This window comes from Protopterus annectens, chromosome 9.part0 (genome assembly GCF_019279795.1).
Source record: "Protopterus annectens isolate FY-2018-M chromosome 9.part0, PAN1.0, whole genome shotgun sequence".
In the NCBI taxonomy this organism is placed as follows: domain Eukaryota; kingdom Metazoa; phylum Chordata; order Ceratodontiformes; family Protopteridae; genus Protopterus; species Protopterus annectens.
Window position 1 is genome coordinate 1,617,304,901 of NC_056743.1, and position 27,009 is coordinate 1,617,331,909.

At 39.6% G+C, this 27,009-nt stretch overlaps 1 protein-coding gene across 2 annotated transcripts in view; it reads right to left on the reverse strand.

The window, feature by feature from the left end:
* Positions 1–2,111: 2,111 nt before the first annotated feature.
* LOC122812213 overlaps positions 2,112–27,009 on the reverse strand; it is a 363,229-nt gene continuing 338,331 nt past the window's right edge. Inside the window, exon 6 of one of the 2 annotated variants that reach the window (XM_044084555.1) lies at positions 2,112–2,418. In XM_044084555.1, the coding sequence (XP_043940490.1) occupies positions 2,175–2,418 (244 nt within the window). In that variant the 3' untranslated portion in view covers positions 2,112–2,174. Of the gene's footprint in view, positions 2,422–27,009 lie in introns of both variants that reach the window. The other variant, XM_044084553.1, reaches the window with a different exon arrangement.

Genomic DNA, 27,009 nt, shown 5'->3' on the forward strand with positions numbered 1-27,009 from the left:
ACCCTAAAGCCCCTCTCATAAATGCAGCCTAAAACCCCAGCTTGAATTCCCACCCCCACAGCCACTGTACTAACCTTACCAAAACTCAAATAGTGTGTTCGGGTGCACCAGCTCCTCTGCCAATGACTGCTTCACCTCATTCGTATGCAGTATTTGATTTTGTGCATGAGTAGACAGACATGCAAGCTACAAGTCCCTGGCATGAGGTAGTGGTATTTGAACATTGAAGTACAGCCAGAAGATACCATGCATGGGTGCACAGAGCTCACATGGTTGTGGCAGATGTAGGTACAGAAGTGTGAATGTTTTGATTTTCCAAGTGGCAGTGAAGGTATGTAGCAGCTAACTAATTTATATTGTAATAACAAAACTTTAAACATTTTAAATATAAACAAAGCATCTAAAAGTGTTTGAAGTTGTCCAGGGTGGTGACAATAGGAATCATAGGTAAATAACTGGCATTAGAAGGTGTCACTATGGAAAATGAACCTACACCTTAATGACTGCAGTCTTGTCCATACAAATGAATGAGAATTCACCTATTAAGCCTTAAAAACAACTTTTCCATGGCACAAGCTCTACTGCACCCACAATGAGGGAGACTTTCACCAAGTACACCTACTTAATTAAATATGTCATCTCCATCATCACGCTACTTTGGGGAAAACAGAAATATCCTGTGATGTTGAGAATATTAGCAGCATATTGATACTCCACAACAATAAAATGAATAACAATAATAATACTGATAATAGTAGTAGTAGTCAGGGACTTATTACTTCAGGAAACTGACATTAAGAAGATAATACTTGATGTAATACTTCTTTTTTTTTTTTGCCAAAATGAAGAAAGTCTGTGCAATAAGCCTCAGGTGGTTATATTATTGAATGAATAAAATATACAAGTGTCTTCCACTACTAATCTACTTTCACTGTTTAAAAATAATTTTACTCTGGCATTAGCAATGATTTGAAGAAGCAGTCTAGAGCTCTTGAAAATAGTTTAGTAGACAAAATCACCTATCTTTCACTTTAGTGGCTTAATAAAGTTTTTGGTAGATACTTATGTGTTTATGTTTTTGTTTTGCTACAGCTTTTAAAGGGTGGCGCATTGGCAAAATGCTTCTGCCTCTCAGTCCTGGCCTCCAGATGGTGGCTGGGTAAAGCTTGAACATTCTTTTCATGGGTTATGTGTAGGTACTTTGCTTTTCTCCCACACACTAAGTACATGTCACTTAGGGTAACTGTCCACTCACATAAATTGACTGATGGGCTACATAAGGAAAGTTTCCTGCAGATGTCTTTTAAATGAACTTTGACTCAATGTTATTAACCTGTTTAACAAAGCATATAAATATGCAGACTAAATAATAGATTACTCTGTATTTTTATTTAATTTGCTACATCTTGTATAATGTTTTAATGATAGATATTGAGTAATTAAGTAATTAGAAAGCAGCTTTCATGGTATAGATCATGTCCCAATATCAGTCATCAATGAATGTCATATTTAAATTTGCTAATCCAAGTGTCAGCAAGTGATATCAAAGTATCCCAGTTCATTCTTCAACCTGAAAAAAAAAAAAAAATTTAGCCTTGATCCAGCAGCCCAGCAGCACTCTGTATCCCATCACCTCCCCTGTAGTGACTAAAAAAAACAGCTGCTTGTTCAATCAGTCCCAGTCCAGTCCACCTAGAGCATGTCTTTGGGATGTGGGAAGATACTGAAGTACCTGAATAAAACCCACAAGATGGGCATGCAGACTCTACATAGAAGACATCCCAGATCCCAGATGTAAACCAAACCTTGCTACAACAATGGTTTAAAAAATAGTGTGGAGTGTGATGCCAAGCAAACTCAAGCAAACTCAGCACCTATAATTATATAATAATGAACGCCTACGCTTCACACTGGCACTAATGTTCCCTTTCCTTGAAAAGAGTGCCTCACTACATGCTACATCTGTATTTAACATTTTTCAACAGTAGCTGAAGGCAACATTCAAACAGTGCAGAAAATCTGCAAATTTAGGAAGGTATAATATAGCAAACATATGTCATGCTCTGTGGTTTTCAACTTAGTTATCACAGGCTACTGTAAGTGAAGATGCATGATTTGTAATGTTTTTTTTTAATTGCGAAAAGAAAATTAAAACACAGAAGCTTTTTGTTATGTTAACCCCAGTCTGGATGGATTACATATTCACGAGGAAGACTTCGGTGGGAATTGAAGAAAAATGATCCAATATATGAAGTGTAGTAGTCATGATAAGTGGGTCTTCCATGCCACGTCTGGAACAGTATCTTGTTTGCTCTTGTTGTTGGAGTCAAAAGGCGAAGATGAAAATGACGTGCAGTTTGAACTGGTTTGCCCTCACTTTTGAGGGGCAATGGCGGGAGCTGTAGAATCTGTCCCATTCTACTGAAAAAGAAATGAATCTCAAATTAATACAACTCAGTCTTACTTTCACAGCAATACAACTGACTCATCATACCTCATGTAATATAATTATAAAAGGAAACAAAGATGATGCATTTGAACTGAAATTGGAATATGTTGTTCAGATGTAAAATGTTATGAAATTAAAAAGCTTTTGGCAAATCAGTCTATGGACTGCAATCAGACAATTACTGGGATGGGGAGCTAATGCACTAGAACAATGCTAGTAGTTAGAGTTTTAACATTCAGGTTTATGTTAAAGTCAAAATACCATCCTTAGCCATTGGGCTGCTTTGGGCAGTTTAAATGATTCAAAATGCAGCATGAGTAATCTTTAAGTCCAGAGCAAGGCAATAGTCCATTATTTTTATGGACCAGAAAATGAACAGAGGAGATTATAAGCTAATAATACAAAGCTGGACAATAAATATATGCACTGACTTCACTGCGGATAACTTTGAGATAGCAAACTAATAAAAATCTGTAGTGACAAAATGGGTATACACTAATTTCATCAACAAGTCTGTAATGACATGCTTGGGGGGTGACTATTTCACTTGATAGACAATTTACTGGTAATACTATACTGTTCCCCTGTGTAGTTCTATGACAACTGTACACAAATATTTTGCACTATTTAATGTTGATAATATACAAGCAATGGGAATCTAGCAGTAACCTCACCAACAATGGTCATGTTTCAAATAATCATTCCATTCTGTCAAGCTATCATACCTTTGAAAATAAAGACACAAAACTATAATGAGTGCATTTGTATGGAGCAAAGCCCACTGTGTCACACAGGGGTCCAACTCCAAACCCATCTTTATATGTACCAAGTATAAGATGGACAGCAGTGGGAAAAAGGAAAGAACTTCCTTAATCCCCTCACAGCACCCAAATGTACCTTATTATGAGTGTGAAGATTGGGGAACGATGGGCGAAAACTGCCAGCCTAGTCAAATAGAATTTGATACATAATTCTAGCATTTGTAAATATAAATGTAAAATACAGGCTTGGTTCTTAAATGAAAGAAAACACTGGAAAATGTGAACTTCAAGATTGTTGCAACATTGCAATCTGCTGTAAGGAAAACTAAGCCAACATTTCAAATGTTCTTTGAAGTTAAAATTATGTCTTGTATACTCTTTTGATCTAAATAGTGGTGGCGAAGTAGCTGGCTGAACACATTCTTTTTATTGTCTTAACTTAAGGAATAATTACTAGAGTGTACATGTGAAATTTATTTTATTGTTGTAGTTTCCTGAGCAGGTGTTATATTGTTAAATAATGTAGCCTTTTGGGCCTGGGAACTCCAGACTAAGTGTCAAAATGATGTAATGTGTATACTTGGAAAACCTAAGTGTCAAAATGATGTAATCTGGGAGGGCCTAGAAGAGCTGTTTGTTAGTGTGTTTAAAAACTATTGTTCAGAGAGAGACTGTAAGAATTTTGATCTTGATATCCAACTTATCAGCGCACTGCCTGTTGTCTTATGTAAGTAGTATCTTAGAAATATGTTTTCTTGTAGTAATAGCTAGGAACTTAGAAGAAAGTTAGACAAGTGTTTTTTCTGTTATATCAGATCTTTCCTACTGTATTGTTTTAAGATTATGTGTGATCTCTGAACTCTTAGATTAGATATCACTGTGGTGTAGTAGTATTGTCTTGTGTTTTTAATTATTTATTATTAAATATTTTAAAACCTTTTACCTGTGGCTGGTTTGTGTAGAGATAAGTAAGGTCTAGAGTACATTGCATGCTTAAAAGTGATCCTGTAATAAGCCCTTCCAATAAACTTTAGACTGATTAGTCACATTACCAATTGGATAATAATATTGTACAGTAATAATTGAACACCCTTTCAAGAGCCTTTGGGTAGCTGATAAGTATTAGCTGGTGGTGGCAGAAATTACTACCATATAGCCTGGCTAAAGGGGCACAGCTGGAGAATCTGCCTCAGCCTTTCCCAGGAGTGTCTGTGAAGTTGTATAAATACTTATCGCAAAGTGTGTGTGGTGTGTCAGCTACCTGGGCAGGGACACGAAGCACTGGTCGGACAGAAAGGGTACTGGAGGTTAGCTTGCCAGCTAGGCTGAGATCTGAACCCTATAACTGTGCCAGTGGGGAGTCTTATTTGGGACCTGGGAAGCAAGGGAGCAACCAGCCCCAAACTGACTGTGATCTCTTTGTGCTCTTAAGGGAAAATGTACTTTACTGTGTGTATTTGTTATCCTTTCCTCTTATATGAGATGCCCTCCCTGGTGTTAATGGTGAGGACTGAGGCTTGGTGGGCCCAGCACAGTCATCATAATGATCACTGCTCTTTTTGAGTCTTAAAAATTCAATGTTCCACTCTATTCCACATTGAAAGGGTCTGACACTCATTGATGGTAAATAATACTAAATCATATTACTTCAACAACAAACGTGAGTATGAAGAAACAGCTACAAACCATACTCTGATATTCCCACTTGAACCTGTAAGTGTTCTGCACGTGCACTACATTTTGCCCATTTGTGCCACATTGAGAGATGTAGTATTCCACATTTTGGAGACAGAAGGTTGTGAGCTATATACTTACTGTTTGATAATCTCACACAAAACTCTTACTCAAAGTCATGGGTCAGGACACTCATATGCAAAAACAAACATGCATTTACACTCAGTTTCTAACACAGACAGCCACACAGACAGAGAGACATACACATACTCCACTCAAAACATTAATACAAGCTAATACATATGCACACAACTAATATAAATACAAATCTTTGTTACTTCACAGCTTAATCTACAGCTCCATACTACATAATGCATTAGCAAAATGGGAATAATAAATGTGCTCACAATTCCTCTGTTGATGAAATATGATATCAGTCAAATCAGCTACCATATAGATGGATATAAATCTCTCTCTGTCTACATCTCTAGCTTCCTCTCTACCTATCTATTCACCTATCTGTCTCTCTACCTATCTCCCTATCTACCTATCTCTCTACTTCTCTACCTACATCTCTACTTATTTACCTATATCTCTAACTCTCTACCTATCTACCCATCTCTCTACATCTCTCTTTACTTCTCTACCATTCTTCTTACCTCTCTACCTATCAACCTATCTCTCTACCTATCTACCTACCTGTCTCCATCTCTATCTACCACTCTACCTATCTTCCTACCTATCTATCCAAGGTTTTGTAAGGTGAAGAATGCCAGGAAGATTACCTGTTGGCCATGTACTTATTCAAAGCTGTTGCCAATGAATATGACAAATGTGTTATCAGAGAGAAACAATGGACATCACTTTAGATGTCTGTGTCACAGATAAGGAATAAGTTAATATGAAAAAGGGTACTAGTGGCACTTACCTAGATTTAGATTTTCCTTTTAAATTACATAAATGCATTAGCGGTTAACAGCTATGAGCCACTTCCAAAAAAACATCCATTCCTATGGTAGTTGAACATACCTTGCAAGCATAACACATGTTAAGGGGCACCATTTCTGGTCTGCCCACAAAAAGGTACTGCTTAAAAGAAATATGGCCATGGTTCCATATAATTCACTTTATTTCAATAGCCTTAGCACCTCATTTATGTATAGACTCCCATAAACATAATTAAATGAACACTTGTTAAATTTAATCAGCCACTAAGATCACATCAATTTACCTGTTAGTTAAACTCAGATAGCAATGATCAATCTAATACCTCAAATTTATATATTAATTTCCCCAGATCTTATCTTGCATAAACATCTTCTCACATGTACCTTTACAGCTTTTAATATGGTATCTCTAGGCTTGTAAGATAACCCTCATGTACTGAATTAAAGTTACGCCCTATAAGGCTTTCCGGTCTATTATGTTTTATATTCTACATGTGTTTCTGCAGCCTCAGTTTAAATTTTCTAAGTTTTTATATAAAAGCACTGCAGATGCAGGTCAGGCATACTCGAATGTAACTGTAAGGGAAGTAAAACAATTTTATCATTAATCTCTGGAAAGGTTCAGAAAATGAAATAACATACATTACATGAACCATAGGGTGATGCACTCCTGTTGTTCTTTTGCTGTGAAATAATCTTATTAATCCATTCCTAGGAATCAGAAATGCATATGTACTATATAGTAACTGATATTACTGTTATATAAGAAATTTATGGCAACTTATTATAGTACTACACTGAGCTATTCTTCAATAAACAAATAAAATAGGCTATTTTACACATGCATTATTTTTTTATTACAAGGAGAACTTTACATAAATATTCCTCTGTTTTTGCTTTATTTTCCAGGCATCTATTTATATACATTTGTTATTTTTCTGTGTACATCATGATTCATTAAAATTCTACAACATGCATTTTTTTACATCACTAGCATTATAATCTCATTGCTGAAACATTCTTGCTCTAGCTTGTCTGAAGAATTCTTCCTTCTCAGTGCATAGCCCCTTTTACACATAAAATGTTTTTATATGGGAGGGAGAAAATCAAATGATGTGGATGAAAACTCTTTCAGAGCAAGCAGCTTAGCATTTTTCTTTTCCTATCTGATTTTTAGTTCAAATTTAAGTAAGTTACCTCTTCTACAACAAAGAAATGGCAAAGTTAAACCCTAATCACTTTTGGAGTGTATAATTTATAAATTCATCAGCCTTATGATAGTCCCCTTTGCATATCAAAATCAAACTTCTATATATCTATATCAACTTATAATACAATTTATAAAACAAATGACTGTATATTTCTTCCTCTTTAAATAATCCCATTGCTAGATTTGTATTAACCAGCAGAAAGGGGTACCCATAGCTATTCCTCTTTTCTGTGTGTGTGTGTGTGTGTGTGTGTGTGTGTGTGTGTGTGTATATATATATATATATATATATATATATATATATATATATATATATATATATATATATATATATATATCAATTCTTTATACAAAAAAATACATATACTCAGAAAAAAGCTACTGATTCACATAGGTAATTACTACGTCCACTGTGTCTCAAGAAAAAGTAAAGTAAATGCTTTAATTCCATGGGAATATTTAACTGAAGTATGTAGGCAGTCATCAAGAAGTAACCGATACAGCCTCTGTTCCTATTTATTTCCTTGTATCTTTCTTCCCGAGAAATCACTTGCATTCTTTATATAAGATTAGCCCCGATACAGTAAACTATGCATAGGCTTCGCCTGAAGCTTACATGGAGTTTAAATGTGTGTGCAGTGAAGCCTAGTGAGAAGCAGCGCTCACTGCATATTCATGCTGTGCACCTTGTTTAAACATAAATAATCACAATTCTGTGACTGGCAACAGTGTTGCCAGCCAGGAAACCATGTAAGTGAACACACATAGCAATCCTGTTTAAGTCAGAACACTGAAGGTCTGCAGTTTCGCATGGATTTCCACAATGATCACCAGGGCTTAACAGACAGTAGTTTTCATAGCTCTCACTTTCTTAGTGCAAGACATCTGGACAATGACCCAGAAATAGGGAGAGATGTGACATATTTGCTCTTTAGATATGTGCTAGAATAACAAGGGATTTGTGTTGATACATTTTCTGAATGATTTGAAGTCTGAAACTCAAATGCATCTAATTATTGAGCTCATCAGTTCTGAGATCATCCCAATGATATGGCAGAAAACCACAAATTTGATAAGAAGCATTCCAAAAGATATATAAGGCAAAGATCTGGATAATCTGTGAAAATCTGGACAGTTGAAAGGTATAATAGTTAAGTATATGGCCCAAACACAGTACAGGGCAGTGTATACAGTGTAGAGTATTGTGAAATCCCATTCCTGCCATTCTGTACTGAAGTTGTGTAAATCATCTGTAAGGATACATGGACTCCTATGTAAAATAAACACTCAAGAGAAGTATGTGTACTGAATAGGGACACACAGATGAATTGTAGGAATGAACACAGGAAAAAGGACAGGTGAAACAACCTAATATACAGTAGATACAACCTAATATACAGCAGATGAAGGCATGTCAATGGAAGAGTTGCAGCAGAAACAAAACGCACATATCAATATGGTACAGTAGGGACTGCACAGTGAAAATATGTATAATGTGACTGTCACACAAAGTGACATAATGATGAGGAAGATGTGTGTGAGATAAGCATCCTTACAAAAATAATGAAGTGAACATCTATCAGGGATGTTATATACAGTTGGGGTAGGGTGCATATTATGAAGCTGTGCACTCTGATTTGCCTGAATACAAGTGTAATCTCAGTAGAGATCTTTAGCAAGTGGGACACATGTAAAGGGTCATGGACAACATTAGAAGAAGCAAGCACAATCATGGACAATATCAGAAAAATACCATGAAAAATACCACCAGTAATGAGGGCAGTGACACACGCTGTCCTGGCACCATAACATTTGATGGAGGTGTTAGAAGGGATACTGCTATACCTGTATACAACATTATGATCAATACAGGCTAGGTGACTGGTGTACATGGCATATATATATATATATATATATATATATATATATATATATATATATATATATATATATATGACACAATCCACACTGTCATGAATGTTGTCCATGCCATTAATGTTGTCAGACAGCTATGTACTGTGCGCATCACTGGAACAGAGAGCACAGGATATTCCATACCTTCAGACAGTAATGTTTATGCCACAAAAAGAATACCTAGGTATGGCCAATAAGATGTGGGACAACTCACTGTGACAAAGGTGGTACATTTCAGTTACACATCACTGGAAGATGTGTAGGGAGGTACATAAAGAAGGGTGCATTGTATTCAGTTATTGGTGGGATAAAGGCTGTGAACTATGGAGGTATTATGGCCTCTGATGTGGATGTCCTTCACATACCTAGTACTTGTGTTACATACAAGGGACCAGTCAGCACTGTAACCACATGCTGGTGGACGTTCCACTTAGCATCTACCCCAGGACACAGGCCACATACCTATTGGTCTGAGTATAGGGTGGGATGCTACATTTTACTTGGGTTGTGTGTTTGTTTTCCTGATGTAACAAACCACCCATGTCTTTGTGTCATTGCAGGTGTCGACATGGTGTGTGTTTTTACTGTCTGTATTATACTAATATCACAGACGGTGTCAATAATTGTCTACAATCTGTAGTCCTTCTGACAGCTGTTTGGACACAGAATGTGTATGACACCTGTGATGTCCATCACATAAATAATGGACAGGAAAGGGCCTAGCAGACAGCCCTGATGTACGGACCTCATCACTGGACCTGAGGTATAGGTCACTCCACACATATCATCATATTTAGATGTCATATATGTGATACAGTGGCCTACCCACTTGGTCATATAGGTGCATATGCCACATATGACAGTTTTGAGTGAATACCTCAGTGCAGATTTGTGTCAAATGCCTTGGGCTGTCAAGTTCAAAAGAATGATAATGCTGTCATTAATCATGCCCTTGATGACCTCTTTGAGGACATCTAACAGATGTAACAGACATGATGTAGCATTAACAACTCACAGAGGTATGTTGCACACATCCAGGATATCACTAGTGTCCATTTAGAAAAGGTCTATGATGACATGTTGGTCTACCTCACAGATGAGGAGAGTCAGGATGTGTCTATACATAAATGTATTGGCTTATGTCCCCCCCAACTCAAATGGATGCATGTTTATGTACATCATTTTACTGTGTCGAGGGTCTGTTGAAGTATGTATTCAACTGTGTTAAGAAGATATATGTGATGACTCACATGACAGATGATCTGTGATGGTGTCACAGCCCACTGACTCTGTGTGATAGGCCTGGATGAAGGTAAGAGAGTGCCTATGGTCTATCCTCAACTGGCCTAAGGTTTGAATACAATCCCCCATGCAGGTATCATTGAGAAACTCTCACAGATGGGGATTAAACCTTATGTCACTAGATGGGTAACCAGTTGGCTCACTGACAGAACACATACTATGAAAGTTGGTGAATCAACCTGCACACATAGAGCTGTCACCATTGGTGTATCCCAGGGATCTGTGCTTGGTCCTTTACTGTTTGGAATCTATTTCTCAACAGTTCAGGCTAAATTATAATGCATTTGGCTTACTGTGTTTGCTGATTCTTGCATTCTGGGTGCAATTATTGAGTCCACCTATGATGATAGCATACTATAGGAGGGGCTAACATAGACAAACTATTGGTGACAAAGCCACACAGTCTACAAATTAATGCAAAAATGTGTCTTTATTTTGACCTTCTGCAAATTGGAATTCCCTACTAATTACAGCATTGACAACAGTCCTGCTATGCTGAAACCCAGTGATACAAGCAGGAGAAACATACATACATGGCAATCAGAACCTTGACCAAGTGTCCACACTGGTATTGAAAGCCTATGTTGTGCACATCATAAGTCATGCCATTGTATGCCGATCTCAGGATTATATTACAACACTGCACTCAAACCTCATCAGAACACTAATATAGAGTATAATGCTCTCTTTTGCATGTACCTCATCAGAAACATACAGCAGCTGTAAAGACCCCAGGAGTTGCTCACCAAGAAAACACAGTGTCTACAAACTATGCCAAGATGTATGTGGATATACTGAAATCCATGTCACTATAATCTGTATTGTGTAGGATGAGATGACTTCTGCCTGGCCTCCAGGCCAGTGTCTGACCCTGCCCTAGTGAAAATAGTGCACATCCACAAATCAGATATAATTGATGACATCAGCAGTGTCTGTTGAGGAGAATATGGCAGTAACAGTGTCACGTGTGATTGTGTAAAAGGCTCTCTGTAATGTCAAGCAAGTGAGCAAACACACAGACAAACACACACACACACACACACACACACACACACACACACACACACACACACACACACACACACACACACACACACATTTTAGTTGACTGCAGTGAGAACGGAACCCCTACCTAAGTAGACAGGCTATGGAACTCTGGTTTTAAGACAAGCACCAAAGCTCAAGTCTCAGACAACACTTTATAGTTGATGACATCAGCAGTGTCTGATGATGAGAATATGGCAATAAGTGTCCCATGTGCTGATGTAAAAGGCTCTCTGTAATGTCAAGCAAGTGCACGCACACACACACCCACGCACACACACACACACACACACACACACACACACACACACACACACACACACTTCAGTTGACTGCAGTGAGAACTGAACCCCTACTTAAGTAGACAGGCTATGAACTCTGGATTTAAGACAAGTGCCATAGCTCAAGTCTGTCTTGGAGTGTCTCAGACAATGCTTTACAGCTGATGACATCAGCAGTGTCTGGTGAGGAGACTATGGCAATAACAGTGTCCTACATACTGATGTAAATGAGCCTCTGTATTGCCAAACAAGTGCATACACACTCACTCCTGTTAACTGCAGTGAGAATAGACCCCCTACTTATCTAAGTACACAGACTATAGAACTCTGTATTTAAGGCAAATGCTACAGCTTATGTCTGATTTGTAGTGTGTCAGACAACACTTTATATCTGATGATATCAGAAGTGTCTGGTGAGGAGAATATGGCAATAACAGTGTCCCCCATGCTGGTTTAAAAGGTTCTCCATAATGTCAATCAAGCGCACATGCACACACACCACAGTTGAATGCAGTGAGAATAGAACCCCTACCTATCTAAGTACAAAGACTACAGAACTCAGCACTCTGCACAAGCACCACAGAACAAGTTTGACTTTTAGATGACTACAGGTCAACTTACAGTGGATGACATCGGCAGGGCATGTTGGAAAGAAGATGTTAGGAGGCCTGTATGAAATGGATGTGTAGACATGTGCAAGTATCAAAATACTGTCAATCCATGGGATTAGAGCAGTAACTTTAAGATACACACTTCTGCTGTTCTGGCTAGACACATACACACAGTTGCCTGCAGTGAGAGCAGAACCTCTACCTAAGTACATAAACAGGAGAACTCAATACTTCATGTGTAAGTGTTGTAGCACAAGACTGACTTTTACAAGACTGCAGGTCAACTTATAATGTATGACATCAGCTAGTCATGTTGGAGAGAAGATGCTGGGAGGGTTCATAGCTTCATATGCTCATAGGAGGTTACTAGGCTAATGGCCCTAGGATATTTACAAGCCTAACTGTGTAAAAGCAAAGCTACCCTTATTGAGCATAGTTAGATGGTATTGTTAGTAGAGTGACTATCAGCACTGTCTGTCCCTATCCATTAGGAACATAGGTGCCACCTCAGGGGTGAATTTACAATACCCATCCAGTTTGTCAAGGTTGCCCTTGGATAGGGTCATTAAGGAGCACTACTTAACATAAACTGATAGCCTATTACAGAAAAGTAGCAATTGCTGGGAGATATATCTGTCTCCCCAGCAAGTTCTGTTTATATCACAGACTAGGTTGAGATCCCTGAACCACCTTATTCTTGTCCTATTTGATTTGCAGATGTCCAGTATTTCCAGTAGGGCAGGATCTGAGACTACTCTGTAGGTCAGCCATAGGTCACCTCTCAGCAGCCTGCATGATACTGAGTCCAGTGACAGGTCTTTCAGTCATTCCATGTATGTCATGTTTTGGAGACCTTGGATTTTTCCAATCACAAACCCCTATGTTTTCTCCAGTTGCTGCAGGTGTCTAATGAGGTACATACAGAAGGGAGCATTATACTCAATTAGTGGTCTGATAAGGGTCAAGTATAGCAGAGCTATGACTTCCCTGGTCTTGGACGTGATGCCCTTAGTTATGAGGTGTGCAATTTAGAATGTGTGTTTCACCATGATGGGTGCATAGTGATTGAAGTGTAGATTGCTATCACAATGTGTTCCCAAGTCTTCCAACAGTGTGTCTGAGCTAAGTGGAATGCTAGGTATATCATAATTATCAGGGGTACTTCATTGCCAAAGGGGACAATGAGGCATTTTTTTTTGCTTTAAGGTTCAGTCCATGAGTTTGGCATCAATCACTTCTCTGTATCAGCCCTTTCTGGAATATGTTAAAATTGTTGGGGGGCTCTATATGAGTGTACCCAGTTGGCAGTCATCTGAAAACATGGTAAGTCACAGGCCATATAACTTTGCCTGGACTTCAGAGAAATAATTTCCAAACAGTTGATGGCACAGCACAGATCCTTGTCATATTCCACTGGTAAGTGGGTCAGTGGTGAAGGTGCTGTCCCCAACTTTGACAGTGCATTCTGTCAAATGGTGGCTATCCATCTAGTAAATTATGGGTTAATCTCCAGATGGGAGAGTTTCTGTCTGATACCTGAATGGGAGATAATGTCAAAGATCTTGGATAACTCAACATAGGCAGTATATCTGTTATCCCTTATCCAAGTCTTTAGGGTCATTATCAAAGAAGTACACTAGGTTTAAAAAGCAAATCTACCCTTGACAAAACCAGAATAGGTTGGGTTGAGTGTGTTGCAGGTCACCTATGTCCCTGTGGATAAGATCCATGATTATTCCTTCCATAGTCTTGAAGATAAGGTTGTTTAGACTCATGTGTCAATAGTTCTAGTTCTGCATGTTACCAGACTGATGTGCACTGTATATTACACTACATTTGATAATTAGTTTATGTAGTGTAGTTCATGTATGTGTGAAAGAAAAAGTACTGAGACACCAGGGTTGTAGTGCTTGGGGGGAGGCAACACATGGCTGCATTCCATATTGTTAGACAGGGCCTTCAGTTTATGTTATCACATGTAATTTCATATCATAAACAGGAAATGGACAATAAACATCAGAAATAGATAATAATATTTTGTTGTCCATAGCTCAGTGAGCAGTGGGTTTGTGTGACGGTTGGCAAAGTGTTTCTACATGCGAAATAGATATCTCCATTACTTTCCCTGCTTGCATATAGTTAAGCAGTGCACAAATGTGAGCTGCATTGCTAAAAGTCTCAGAGTTATTATTGAGTCTATGAAACACACCTGCTGCTTAGCTGACTCTGTCACAGCAGGTGTAAATGCACTGTCACGTTTCCTTTTGAGCGCAGATGAGATTGGGTTCAAATCCAGATGCATGTAATACTTTTAAATAAACAGTGATAATGCAGTGACACTAATCATTTATAATACATATGTTGCTGTGTGTTAAGTGGCATTGTGCAGAGGTAACTGCAGCATTGTACTGCTGTTTACCATTGCTTGGCAATGCTGCATGATGCCAAACTGTGCAAACATAGAGACCAAAACATGAAGTGATCCATTGCTTTCTGTGTTGCTTATGTGTGTTGTGAGTGATTCTATTTTTTGACCAGCTTATTGGTGTAAAGATGGAGTAGATAGGAAAGTGGTGAAATGGGGCACAAGCAGGAGGAAGAACAAAGGGAAATTAATACAGGAATATGCAGGATGGAAGTAGGAAAGCACTATAGCTATCAATTTCTTCAGCAGTAAAAACTGGATCATATATGTAGAATATTAGCTGAATTTGGACTGTCACCTCCAGAGAGTGGGATGACAACAACATAATTATGTTGTATAAACAATTGGACCAAATAAAGTGTATCAAGATGACATGTGTACGAAAAGAAGAGCGATGTATGGGCCTATTTTTTTTTTTGGGACATTTTTTTTAATTCACTAAGAGACAACTGCTGGGCAATGGACGTAGGTATTTCTGGGTCAGATAAGTCTAGTAGATGAGGAAGCAAATGCAAACAAGTGAGGCAAACAAGACAAAAGACAGGCATGATGAAGGACACAAAAGTTTGGTGGACACCATGATTGGGGGTGAGGGAGGGGGAAAACACAGGCTCATGCTGGTCAAGCTTGGAGACAGTGAGAATTGAGTCCTCACCCACTGGGCTATCATCACTGTCCCCTTACTCTGCTGGTTGCTGGAGTTCTTAATGTCTTCTTCCCCTCCTATGGACCATGCGGAAGAGCAGCCTGTTTATCAGGCATAGGCATACACCAATGGTGCGGTGCATGACCCTGCGCACCAACCCTGGCATCTCCCGGTGGGTGATGAAATCACCACCTCTGCCACTGCTCCCAGAGGGTACCACTGCACCAGCTTCTGGGGCAGTACTACTTGAGTGGGCAGGTAGTGCAGGAGCATCAGAGGCAGTGCTGCAGGTTGGCTCCCAGACGTGCTGGGTATCGGTGCAGGAGCCAGTGAAGTGGGGGCAGGCTGATCCACTGGGGTTGGCCTACCTCACTGTGTAGCATTTAGTGATGTACACATGGATGACATGGAAACATTTTGATGACACATAATAGAAAATAAAGAGGAGTGAAAAGGGTTGGAGTGGGAGAAAAAAAGATACATTTAGTGCCATCATACGTGATATACAATGTATTAACACAATTATTCAACTGTTATCTGAAGTATTACAATTTAAGTATACATCCTAACAGATGCACACTATACTAAAAATTGTTGAAAGTAATCCTTGAAATTTACATGTTTCATTTATACAGATTACAGTTAACAGCCAAGCATTTGTGCTACTGGTACAGAATTTTTAATTTAATGTAAATATTATTAAAGAAATGCAGTACTGTATAGTTGTGATTCATGGTATCTGAACCAACAAACTCGGACTACATTCTAATATCTGACTCCTTCAACTGGATTGTGCTACAGACTGATGCAGGCATACTTACTTTTACAGTTGGGATATGCATGCTCAATTTGATACAACTGTATAAAAACCTAAAAAGCTATCTTTAACTTTTAAAGCTACAGTAACACTTCTCTTGTGCTGCATACCTACTACTTGCTTCCCTCGGTCTCTCCATTCAAGCAACATGAGCCTGCCTATTCGGCAGCAGCTGGGGAAAGAACAGAAAAGAACAGAAGAGCATTATGCATACCAGTCATGCCTAGATTTATAGGTTCATAGGTTGGTACTAGGCTATCAGCCCTAGGGTCTATACAAGCCTAGCCATAACAATTCCCTGGCTATTTCTTCCCACACTATTTACTTCCCTTGACCCCTGTCTAGCAGGATGACTGACATGATCCCTGGGGTGAATTTCCTTTCTCCCATCCAATCGTCAAGGTTCCTTTTGAAGAGGGAAAAAGAGGCACTCTGCTTGACATGTATGGGCAATCTATTCCAGAGTCTGGGGAGTTGCTGGGTCAGAAACCTATCCCTCCAGCATGTTTTGTTTATTGTGATGACAAGGTTTAGATCCCTGGAGCATGTGGCTCTGAGGGATTGGGATTTCTTTAAGTGTAGCATGTCCAACAGCTCTGGGTTTGACATGGCCTTGTATGTTAAGCAGAGATCGCCTGTGAGTAGACGATATATGACAGAGTATAGCTGGAGTTTTTTAAGGCGGTCAGCATAGGGCATCTGCTTTAGGCCTGTGATTCTTTTAGTGAGGTATTTCTGCGGCCTTTCCAGTTGTTGCAGATGTCTTGAGAGGTACATACCAAACAGGGCATTATATTCTATAATGGGTCTAATGAGGGATGAGTACAGTGGGACAATGACCTCCTTTTTTCTGGATGAAAAGCCCTTAGTGATGAGGTGTGCCACATAGAAAGATTTCCTGACTGTTGTGGCGATATGGTTATCGAAGGTGAGACTACTGTCCACCTGTGTCCCTAAGTCTCTTATCACACTTTCTATGTTTAGTGTACTGCCACCTATATGGTAATTCATGGATACATGTTTTTTCCCAAAGGGGATAACTATACATTTCTTGGCATTGAACTTGAGCCCATGTCTCTGGCACCAAGCATCTGTTTCTGTAAGGCCCATTTGTAAAGTATCCACATCATTTGGGGATTCAATAATGGCTCCCAGTTTGCAGGCATCTGCGAACTTTGTTAGCCAGAGTCCCTTAGTGTTGGCCTGTACTTCAGAGAAGTAGATGCCAAACAAGAGCGGCCCCAGGACTGAACCCTGAGGTACTCCACTTGTCACTTGTCTGGAGCTGGATTTGGAGTCGGCTACTTTTACAGTGTGGGATCTATCAGTAAGCCAGTTAGCAACCCATTGGATGATGTAGGGATTAATGCCCAGCTTAGTAAGTTTATCTATGATTCCAGAGTGGGGGATGGTGTCAAAGGCCTTGGCAAGGTCTAGATAGGCTGTGTGGACCACCTTACCCTTGTCCATGGCTCTGGAGACTGATTCAAAGAAGTCAATCAGGTTCAGGAAACAAGATCGGCCCTTCACAAACCCAAACTAGGTGGGGTCCAGTGTTTGAAGATTGCCAATGTCTTTGTTTATAAGTTCCATGATAATACACTCCATGGCCTTGCAGATAAGGCTCGTTAGACTGATGGGACGATAGTTTCCTGGGATCCAAGGTGGTTCCCCCCTTGTGGAGTGGGATAACTGTAGCTCTGCGCCACTCAGTGGGCACGAAACCTGAGGTGAGGCTATGATTAAACATGACACTTAGGTGAGGTGCCAGTTCATATTGTAGTTCATGTAGTACACAACCCAGGATGTCATTGGGTCCCCTGGATGCTGTATTCTTAGCTTTGGACAGTACAATTTTTACCTGTGTGGTCGTTATTACTGGAATTTGGCAATCTTTCAGTATTGAGATGGGCCATTTAGGGGGTGAGAGGGGGGTGAAGTTGGCACTGAATCGATCTGCCAGGATATTGGCAATGTCCTTGGGATCAGTATATTTAATGCCATTCTGTTTTAGCTCAGAGCAGATCTGAGCATTGCCATTTAGATTCTTGACATAGTTATAGAATGCCTTGTGGTTGTCTTTGGAATCATTGGCAATTTTATTTTCATAACTAGCTTTGGAGGATTTTATGAGGGATCTCAGTTTCTTACTGAGGCTGGTAAGGGAGTTTTTTGCATCCTGGGATTTTCCTCTTTTCTGCAACAGTTTCTTCCTTTTGGTTCCTAAGTCTTACAAGTACTCTGTTATTATCATAATTACACTGCTGTGGGATGTCCACAGTCTCAAATTAAATCAACCAATAGGTGAGGATATCCCTTTTTTGCCTGTATAGGTCATTAAAATTATGCTTGCACTGGTTTCCAGTGCATGGGATGCCAGTGGTACTGGATACGTCTTGAGCCAAACTATTCCATGCCTCAGACTTGTACTGGGAGCCAGAATGCTTCCTCGCAGAAGCATTTGGTTGTGGCACTTTACCAGGAGTCCAATAAATATCCTGGACACCTCACCTCTATGTCATAAACCTGGCACCTTCCTCTCTAACACCAGCCATGTCTACCAGCTGAAGTAGAGCAATGGAAACTGATGTTTTCCCACCAGTTCCAGTTATCATGTTTATTAGTAGTGTGCAAACCTGAGCAATGATGGCAATGGGTGGGAGACAGCATAATGGTTAAGGTGTTTACTCGGCAAACACAAGATGCAGGGTTTGCTTCTCATGTGGGGTAATTGGCTAGGCTTAAAATGGCCCACAAGGGCAATTAGCCTAGTACTAGCCTATGAACCTATGAACCATATTTGCATGATGTTAAGCAGAGGGCAGCAGTGCCAAACAGGGAGGAATTAAATAAACTGGAAGGGTAATCTAACACTAGCCCTTAGTTTGAGGGGTGTCTACTGATGTAGCCTGGAAATATATATTAAAAATTGGAAGGTAACTCTTAGGTGAGTTAAGTTTGCAGATAAGCACTAGAGACATAAATGTAATGACCTGACACATTTTGTTTTGCCTTTGTACACTGAAAAAATTTATTTTTATACTTCAGGATTCAAACTTAGGCATAAGGGACAAAACATTTACTTCCACAGTGTTGATTTTCCATCTTTGCCACAGAAGAAGTGTTGCTCAGACATAATCAGGAATCAAACATAAATACGTGTGACAGTCTGAGGTGTTACACATGTATATGTGCAACCTGACAAGGTTATTGGATATAGATCCAACTGTGTATGTGTCTTATGTAATTGTGAAGGCCATGCAAGCCCAGATAGCAGAACTTACAGAAATATAGTAGACATTATACCCTTAGTCATATATCTGAAAACACAATAATGGTGTCTTATCCCTCATACATATAATTCATATCAGCTGCACTATATAAAGTGTTATAAGTGAGAGTGAATGTAATGGGAAGTGGAACAATAGTAAAAGTGCATGGAATATCTTGTATTAGAACCCAGGAACATGTGTATGGCAGTCCTACTCTTATACCTGCTGTCACAAGAATGTTTTTATTTATTTATTAACATTTGTTTACCGGAAAAGTCTGACTTGGAACAAAGCCAATTTTCAGCAGAGGCCCAGGAAGAAATGCTCCAGATGCATATCTTTATAACATGGGAGGAAACCAGAGCACCCAGAGGTATCCCATACAAATGCAGGGAGGACATGCAGACTCTACACAGAATGCACCCCAGCCAAGAATCGAACCACAGAACCTCTTGCTGTGAGGTGACAATGCTACTGCTGCACCACTGTGCCATCCAATTTTGAAATAACACTTCTCTAGTTTTCAGTTCATTGCCATACACTGCACTATCACAACAGTAAAAATAGGTTGCATACACTATACTAGAACCCAGGACCAGCTGCACTTCAGCCCTACACTTACACTTGCTGCCACAGGACTAGTTGCACGACATTTCCTAATTTGTTAATCATTCATAAGTTCTCTGTGTTAACTGCCACACAATTCCAGTTAGTGTGTTTGCACAGTGCTTAATAGAATTAACTGAATGCATCTGGTTTCAATTATTGGCTGTTTGAGTCCTGTCTGCAGATGGCTGCAGCTGTTGGGGAACGATGCTGATAGCAACGCAATACGAATAAGTGAAATTGCATGATGGAAAACAGTAATTACAACAATGCATTGTTTTTGAACTTTGCCATTTTAGACACACCATGTTTACAGGTGTTCTGCAGCTGTTCTGTCTGCTTCCTTGGGTAGGCCACTAATCCAAGTTTGTACACTGCCACATTTCTTACAAACAAGATAAGTACAGCCAAAACTGACATTCATTTTTCTGTTTCCCTTGTTTGCACTAAGCCATGCATGGAGCAAACACTGCCCCCCCCCAAAAAAAAAACCAACAAAAAAGGGAAAAGTAGTTGAAATGAAGAAAAGCAATCTATGACATACACACTACAAAATGCTAGTATACATGAAATCATTCTACATAGGTCTGGATTTGAACTTTCCCTCCAATGAACCTTGAGAACATAGTAAGGGTGCATTACCTCTCTTTGCCACACAAACATCTTTGCAGCAAGGAACTGAAATCATTCTGCATACAACCACTATGAATCTGTTTAACACTTATTTGTACAGTTATTAATTTTGGATGTAGTTGACTGAGTGATCACACAACCAGTTATGAGTATTGCTTGCCAATATGCAGCTTTGTCTTACATTTCTGTGTTTGTTGCTCATTCTTCCCTTATCTGACCAATAATCTGAGACATGCAGTCTGTAAGCCATTCAATAGCATTGTCCTTAAAATGTATGATGATATTAAATGGCAATAAAATAATCAACAAATGAAGGGGAGGTTGGATATAAATGAGCAGAACCTAAGAATTGTGTGCTGCTTATTTACATTTCAGTGTTGACAACTCTTTCTAAGTCTAACCTGACACACCCACTGGAAGAAGGGCAGTCTGCATTGATGTTGCATTTTCCTTTTCCCTACTAGTAATCATTCACAGTTGCAACCCATTGAAACAAACACTGAGGGAGTGCTTGCAATATGTTTACATCTACTACACAGAGCCAGGTATTTGGGATTCAGCAATTTTAATGAGTTCAGATTTGCATCTTCACCCTTGCTGACAGCCTTGAATCTCCACCATAAAAAAGGCAACTGTGTAGCTAGGGAAATGAAAGTGAGGAGAAGTTTATGTGGAGAATATAGAAAAGAGGCTATTACCTTGGGATATATATGTACAGAAGTTTACTGAAACTGAGAAGGCATGATTGCATTTTGTCAGCTATATACTGCATATGCTAAAATGTAATTAAGAAAAAAAATCTATTTATTATATATATATATATATATATATATATATATATATATATATATATATATATATAATCTATATATATATATAATATATATATATATATATATATATATGACTGGCAATACCTTAAAACTGAATGTTCTGTGTTAAATCTGCAGATATGCTTCAAGGACACTTCATTTTATAGCAATTTTAGCATTTTAATGATGGTTTGTTAGCAAAATGTGTCATTTTCCTGTTCTTTTTGGGGTGGGGTAGTAAAGCTGCATTTCTGTTATGGCACACACAAAGATATGTGGCTATTATTACTCTCTTTTTTTGCATCTAGCCTGTTGTTCATAGTTCATAGGTTCATAGGTAGGTGCTAGGCTATTGGCCCTAGGGCCTATATAAGCCAACCAAAAAGATACCCTGGCTTTTGCCACCCAAGAAAATTATTTTCCTGTGCCCCTATTGAGCAGAGCCACAGAAGTGATCCCCAGGGTGAATTTCCTATCTCCCATGCAATCATCAAGATTTTTCTTGAAGAGTGCTAATGAGGAACTTTGTTTGATATAGATAGGTAGTTTTTGTCAGTGTATGGGAAGTCTCTGGGACAGGAATCTATCCATCCAGCATATTCTGTTTATTGTGGTGACAAGGTTTAGGTCCCTGGAGCATGTAGCTTGGAGTGATTTTGATTTCTTTAAGTAGAGCATGTCCAACAGCTCTGGGTTTGACATAGCTTTGTATGCTAGCCAGAGATCGCCTCTGAGTAGGCGATATGCGACGAAGTAAAACTGGAGTTTTTTGAGACGGTCTGCACTGGGCATCTGTTTGAGGCCAGTAATCCTCCTTGGAAGGTATTTCTGTGGCCTTTCCAGTTGTTGTAGATGTCTTGTGAGGTACATACCAAAAGCGGCGCTGTATTGTATAATGGGTCTAATGAACGACGAGTAGAGGTGAACAATGACCTCATTTTTCCTGGATGAGAAACATTTTGTGATGAGGTGTGCCAAGTAGAAGGATTTCCTGACTACTGTGGTGATGTGATTATCAAAGGAGAGACTACTGTCCACCTGTGTCCCAATGTCTCATCACATTTTCAGTGTTAAGTAGACTACCGCCTATGTGGTAGTTCATGGGTACAGAGTTTTTACCAAAAGGGATGACAATGCAGTTTTTGGCATTGAGCTTGAGGCCATGGCTTTGACACCAGGCATCTGTCTCAGTGATGCCCTTTTGTAGGATGTCCACATCGTTAGGAGTTTCGATTATGGCTCCTAGTTTGCAGTCATCTGCAAACTTCATTAGCCAAACACCTTGTGTGTTAGCCTGTACTTCAGAGAAGTAGATACCAAACAGTGGAGGACCCAGGACTGAACCCTGTAGTACTGCACTTGTCACTGGTCTGAAGTTGGATTTGGAGTCTGCTACTTTTACAGTGTGTGTTCTGTCAGTGAGCCAGCTGGCAATCCATCTTGTGAAATGGGGATTTATACCTAGTTTAGTGAGTTTATCTATAATTCCAGAGTGGGGGAAGGTGTTGAAAGCCTTGGCAAGATGTAGATAGGCTGTGTGAACCACCTTACCCTCATCTACGGCTTTGGTGACTGCTTCAAAGAAGTCTCTCAGGTTTAGGAGACATGATCTGCCTTTTACAAACCCAAACTGGGTGGGTCCAGAATTTGGAGATTACCAATGTCATTGTTTATAAGTTCCATGATGATACATTCCATAGCCTTGCAGACCAGGCTCATCAGGGTCTGTGGTGGCTCCCCCCTTTGTGGAGTGGGATAACCATTGCTGTGCTCCATTCAGTGGGCATAAAGCCTGAGGTGAGGCTATGACTGAACATGGTACTTAGGTGGGGTGCCAGTTCGTTCTACAGTTCGTGTAGAACGCAGCCAGGGATGTTGTCTGGTCCCATGGATGCTGTGTTATTGGCTTTGGAGATTGTGGTTTTTACCTGTGCAGCTGTGATTACAGGAAATTTGCATTCTTCCACTATAGAGATGGGCTCTTTAGGGGGTGAGAGGGGGGTAAAGTTAGCAGTGAACCTATCTGCCAAGATGTTGACAATATCAATTGGTTCTGTATATTTAGTGCTATTGTGCTGTAACTCAGAGCAGATCTGAGTGTTTCCATTGAGATTCTTGACATAGCTATATAATGCTTTGTGGTTGTCTTTAGAATCAGTGGTGATTCTGTTTTCATAACTAGCTTTGGAGGATTTTATGAGGGATGTCAGCTTCTTACTGAGGCTGACCAGGGAGTTTCTCCAATCATGGGATTTTTACCCTTTTTGGCAACAGTTTCTTTCTTCTGTTGTAGAGTTTGTTTATGGCAGGGGACCACCAGACTGGCTTCCTTTTTTGGTTCACATCTCTAGACTGTTTTATGTTTCTCCAGTGGGTAATACTAAAATGCTACCTTTTCTGTCAGATCTAGGAACAGCTATTTTGTAGTTATGTGATTGGTATGTGTATTATCCTTTTGTTGCCTTTTAGGACACTTAGGACTATGACACCCAGACATCTCATTCCCAGAAAACCACCCTTCACTGACCCTAAGAATCAGGTCATTTTGGAAGCTTTTAGGCAACATGGCACCTTCTTGCTTGAGGGGGACATGGAGATATGTCAGGTAGAATGTAGCTATGGCAGCAGATAATTGCAGATGTTAATGTAGTAGGAGGAGACAGCAGAACATATGATCAGGTGCGCCATAGGGTAACTGACATGATCTCATCTGCATGGAGGAGAGCAGCTGCAGTGGCCCTTGGTCAGATTGGTACCTGGGGGCCTGCTACATGGCCAACACTAAGAGCAAATGAAGCATTCCTGTCCATTGTCGGGGATCTAGACAGCTTCCAATAAAGTACAGAACAGCATGTCCTTGACATTGGTGTTACTGATTCAGGGATAGCAAGAATATCCCAAGAGGAGCTTCCAAGTAGCTGTTTGTATCTTAATTGTTAAATACTGTTGTATAGTAAAGCAATTTAAATAAATACTTGGGGAGGCTGTATGTGTATAGGAGAAAGGTTTTGGGTCCTTTGTTGCTGAGCGAGTATGCTACACGTTGTCTCTTAGCCAATGCGAGGGCATATTGAGCATGCCTACATCTGCCTACACTCACAGCAGCTGCTGCTTCCCCCTCTGACTTCTCACCTGCTTGTGACTTTGGTGACCTTGCCATTGGTGGTTGGATGTGTGCCCCTTCCCTTTGTTTATCATGTTGAAGTTGTTTTCTGGAAGATGTTGTGTAGCATGGCACATACTGTGAATATTTTAGTATGTGTCCATGTATAGTACTGCAGGGCTCCTCAGTTGTATCTAGGCACCAGAACTGTGACCTCAGCAGCCCAAACACACACCATATATTTCTGGTTTGAGCATGTGCCTCATTATGGCATTCTTCAGCAGGTGTGTATACATTTCTGATGGGTGTCATCAGCCACAGTTCCAGTGCATAACATACATCCGCCAGTAAATGATGTGTGGGATATCCCCCTAGCGAACATCTGATACAGTTGGGAGGTATGTTAGATATGTGAATTGTAGTAACTGCCTGGGTTGCCCACACACATATTCAAGATGATTTCCTTGGCATTACCCACAACTTGGAAGTTAATAGAGTGGAAGCCCTATCTATTACTGTAGAGCCTTCCCTGTTCACTGGGTAGTGCATTAATTTCTACGTGTGCAGTTTATGGCATCCAGTACTTCAGGGTAGTGTGCTACAGGGTAGAACTCCTGATATTTCTGGCCTTATCCTCAGAAGGATGGGGAAAATATGTTATCACTAGCGTGTTGGAGCATAGCATTCAGGAACTGATGGAGGATCCTGGATGCTGATGAGTGTGACACCCGCATATACCTTTGTCCCCAGTGGGATGTGTTCCCCTCAATTTCCCTGGCTCTGATTTGAGGATGACAGAGGCTGCAAAGCCCCTGCAGTGTGACTCTGTCCACCCTGTAGCACTCTACAATTTCCTTATCACGTAGATTGTGATAACTTTCTTGGGGTCTGAAGAATCTTCAACTTCTTGTCATTATTCCATTAGCAGCAGCAGCCTGTTGCACATATGCATGAACTGAAACAACAGCAGCCTCTAACATTTTTTCAATGTAGACTCCTTTCTATGGGTGTATTCCAATATGTTTTGGAATTTGCAGAGAAAACTAGCACTGAGTCTACACAGTTGCTTTATAGCTTGTTGAATAGCTCCTCCATCTTTGATTGGTTGATTAGCATACAATTCAGCTGCTTATGCTGTAATTTGCATGCCGTGGTGTTTACCTTCCTTGCACTGCGGTGGTCGGCTCTGCACACCATGTAAAGCTACTTATTGAATCCAAGACAGTGCGTTGCCATATGCTCATCATGGTGCGATGCTCACATGGTGTAAACTAACCATGTAGACTTTATTGAATCTGGCTGGGAATCTTTTTCTACATATTTATGCAACTGTTAATGCAAAGATGCCTACGTTTTTCAATAAGCTTTGACTGCTTAATATAATTAGCTTGCCTTGTGGACTTTCTATATAGTAATGAAATTTCAATATCGTGTAAAAGGTGGATGTTTTGGGATCATTGATATTTTATTTTTAATGATTCCCTGGTCACATTTTGTCAGATAACAGATAGAAAAGAAGCTTGGATTGTTTCTCACACACACACACACACACACACACACACACACACACACACACAAATGTATACATGTGCACTATGTTTTGTGTGTGTGTGTGTGTGTGTGTGTGTGTGTGTGTGTGTGTGTGTGTGTGTGTGTGTGTGTGTGTGTGTGTGTATCTGTATATGCGGGTATACATGTGTGTATGGGCATGCACATATGTGTGTATTATATGTATGTATATTTATACACATGCATGTTAGAGCAAGCCCAAACAAATAGTTTCAAGACAAAAGACACATTGTTTACCCAGTGTTAGCTTGCTGAAACCATGCAGGTTCATCTAAAATAAAAATGGAGTAATTGCAGCAGTGAAAAAAAAGAAAAGGGACATCAGTTTCTGCAGACAGTTTGCAATTTTTTCTTCACTAACCAAAGCAGAAATCCCTCCAGCAGTTTCTACTGTGACCCAAAATATTTACCGTCATTCAGTTGTATTGTATGTAGTCCCCAGTCTACATACAATACAATTTGTCTATTTGTCTCACACTAAATAACATGGAAAAAAACATTACCTCAGGATCCAATCTGGCTTCTTTTTTGTATTCCTGTCATTGTGGAGTACATAAAACCAGTTTTGATTACCATTTTAAGTATGTTGACTAATATTATAGGAGACTTTTGACAAATCTACTTAGCGGTATTTATTAAAAGGGGCATAGTTAGCCAAGCAAGCATATTAATTAAATGTCTACTTTGGAAATAAAAGTTAATTATCTTTACAAGAACATTCTTTATTAGCTAACTTTTGCAAAACAAACTTTGAATTTGGAAGTCTTTACCAGATGGAATACTATATCCATCAGTAAAGATGTTTAAGGAAATCGTAGATAATTTCAGCTGATAACCAAAACAAAACAACACTTAATGCTGCACATTGATAAAAAGTAACAAAGAAATCCATTTTAAGGGGACACATGATCCAATCAATAAATGTAATAGCAT